The sequence below is a fragment of the Myotis brandtii genome, unplaced genomic scaffold, assembly GCF_000412655.1.
Source record: "Myotis brandtii unplaced genomic scaffold, ASM41265v1 scaffold579, whole genome shotgun sequence".
NCBI classification, from domain to species: Eukaryota; Metazoa; Chordata; class Mammalia; order Chiroptera; family Vespertilionidae; genus Myotis; species Myotis brandtii.
The window spans coordinates 883,385-885,443 of record NW_005370171.1 but is presented as its reverse complement, the minus strand read 5'-3'; the positions used below and the strand labels follow the sequence as shown (position 1 = coordinate 885,443).

General features: G+C 63.4%; 1 protein-coding gene across 1 annotated transcript in view; it reads right to left on the bottom strand.

The window, feature by feature from the left end:
• Nucleotides 1-2: 2 nt before the first annotated feature.
• FOXK1 (forkhead box K1) overlaps nucleotides 3-2,059 on the bottom strand; it is a gene marked incomplete at its 3' end in the record, with an annotated part of 66,491 nt that continues 64,434 nt past the window's right edge. Inside the window, exons 10-12 of the mRNA XM_014549991.1 lie at nucleotides 1,774-2,059; nucleotides 554-778; nucleotides 3-91 (exon numbers count right to left, since the gene is read on the bottom strand). The exon at nucleotides 1,774-2,059 is cut by the window's right edge and continues 34 nt beyond it. Coding sequence (XP_014405477.1) covers nucleotides 3-91; nucleotides 554-778; nucleotides 1,774-2,059 — 600 coding nt within the window. The remainder of the gene's footprint in view (nucleotides 92-553; nucleotides 779-1,773) is intronic.

Below are 2,059 nucleotides of genomic sequence, written 5' to 3'. Positions count from 1 at the left end.
TCCTGGGGTCCCACCTCGCACACCCGGGCGACCACCACGGGAGTGGACGAGCTGGCCTGGGCCGCCAGGAGCTGCAGGGGGCTCGTGAGGGCTGCGGGGAGCGAGAGAGGTTACTGATGGGACCAGCGCTCCCAGCAGCCCCGGGCCAGCCACCCACCTGCTCCCATCTCAGCTGGACTTTCCTTCCCGTGAACACCCCACCTTAACCCTGAGGGGTGCACTGTCCCTGTCTACTCCAGTACCTGCCCACTCCCCCTCCTCTGCCTTCCTGAGCACCTGGCTGAGAACCGAAGCCCTCAGCCCTCAGCCCTCAGCCCTCAGCCCTCAGCCCCGGTCCCCACCACGTGTGTCTGTCCGATGCCCCTGCCCTCTCAGCCAGCGGTGTGAGCTCTGCGACGGGGACTTTGCTTAGTGTTACAGTGCCCGGTGCTTAGCAGCTGCTCAGCTGGTGGATGCCGACCGGCTGCCGGGATGGCCTGGGAAAGGGGCCCCTGGGCACTGACTGTGCCTGAACCCCGGGCTACAATGCGGCACGAGGGCGGCAGGGCCTCACCGTAAGCGCTGCCGGCTACACTATTGGTGGGGACCGCATGCCTTCCGTTTTGCGTGACGGCCCGGACCGGAAGAGGGTGCTGCCCGATGCTCACGGGTGTGGCCGGCTGCAGGATGGTGACCGTGTGCCCGGGGACGCCAGGGGCCATCTGGCTGGCCACCGTCTGGATGACTCGGCTGGTGGCGGGGATGGTGGCGAAGGCAATGGTGGGCTTCTCCTCCAGGCCTAGGGAAGAGCGCACGTCAGGGACCGCCTCGCCAGCGGGCGGCCGTGGCCATGGCTGCGGGTGTCAGGCACTGACACTGGGAAAAGCCATCGGTTCCCAAAAGGAAGATCGCACCGAGGAGGTAAGTTTTAAAACAACAGGAAAGCGATTCACAGCATTTTAAACACACGTGTAACCGTCACACTTTACTGCCAGGGCGACCGAGGAACAGGACAGTTAAACACACGTGTAACCGTCACACTTTACTGCCAGGGCGACCGAGGAACAGGACTGTTAAACACACTGTAACGGTCACACTTTACCGCCAGGGTGACCCGAGGAACAGACTGTGAAACACACGTGTAACGGTCACACTTTACAGCCAGGGTGACCAGGAACAGGACAGTTAAACACACGTGTAACGGTCACACTTTACTGCCAGGGTGACCGAGGAACAGACTGTGAAACACACGTGTAACGGTCACACTTTACAGCCAGGGTGACCAGGAACAGGACAGTTAAACACACGTGTAACGGTCACACTTTACAGCCAGGGCGACCGAGGAACAGGATGCTCCTGGGAATGACTGGCATCCAGGCAGACCCGCTGCGGCGAGGCTTCCCATGGCCCCCACGGCTGGGATTACCCGTTAGTTACCGGGGCCCAGGTTCCAGCTCAGGGCTTTGTAACTAGTTTTTACTTTAAATGACTTCTAAGGGCTCCTCACCGGTGGCTCGAGAGGCCTCATCCTCGGATCCCAGGCCCCAACCTAACAGCGCACCTGGGGCTGCGCGCACCTGGCTGCTGCTCACGATGAGGGTGTGCTCTGGAGGGCGACCCTGCTGACTGCACGGGACAGACTCCCCAAAACACAAGGAGCGGGGAGTGCGGGCAGCAGGCTGAGAGCCGTCGGCCCCACAGACTGCCCGCGCCCCGACCCCTGGGCTCTGTACCCCCGAGGCCCAGGCTGACACTCTACCTCCCGGAGCCCCAGAGGGACCACATGGCTCTCACCTCTCGCCTCACTGCCCAGGTCCAGCACCGCGGTGCCTGCGGCTTCATGGGCGCCCCCTGCTGAGGCCTGGTTGGTGGTGAGGATGTATCCGTTGGCGGAGCTGGCGGAGGACGTGACCACCCTGAGCATGGTGACGGGGGGCGCCTGCTGCACCACGTGGATGGCGTGGCCTGGGGGCTGCTGTGCCGTCACGATGGACGCAGGCATGTAGGCCACGGGCTTGGCCACTAAACTAGGAGGTCGGGGGGGCACAGCCATGATCACGGGCTGGGCGCTGACGGGAGA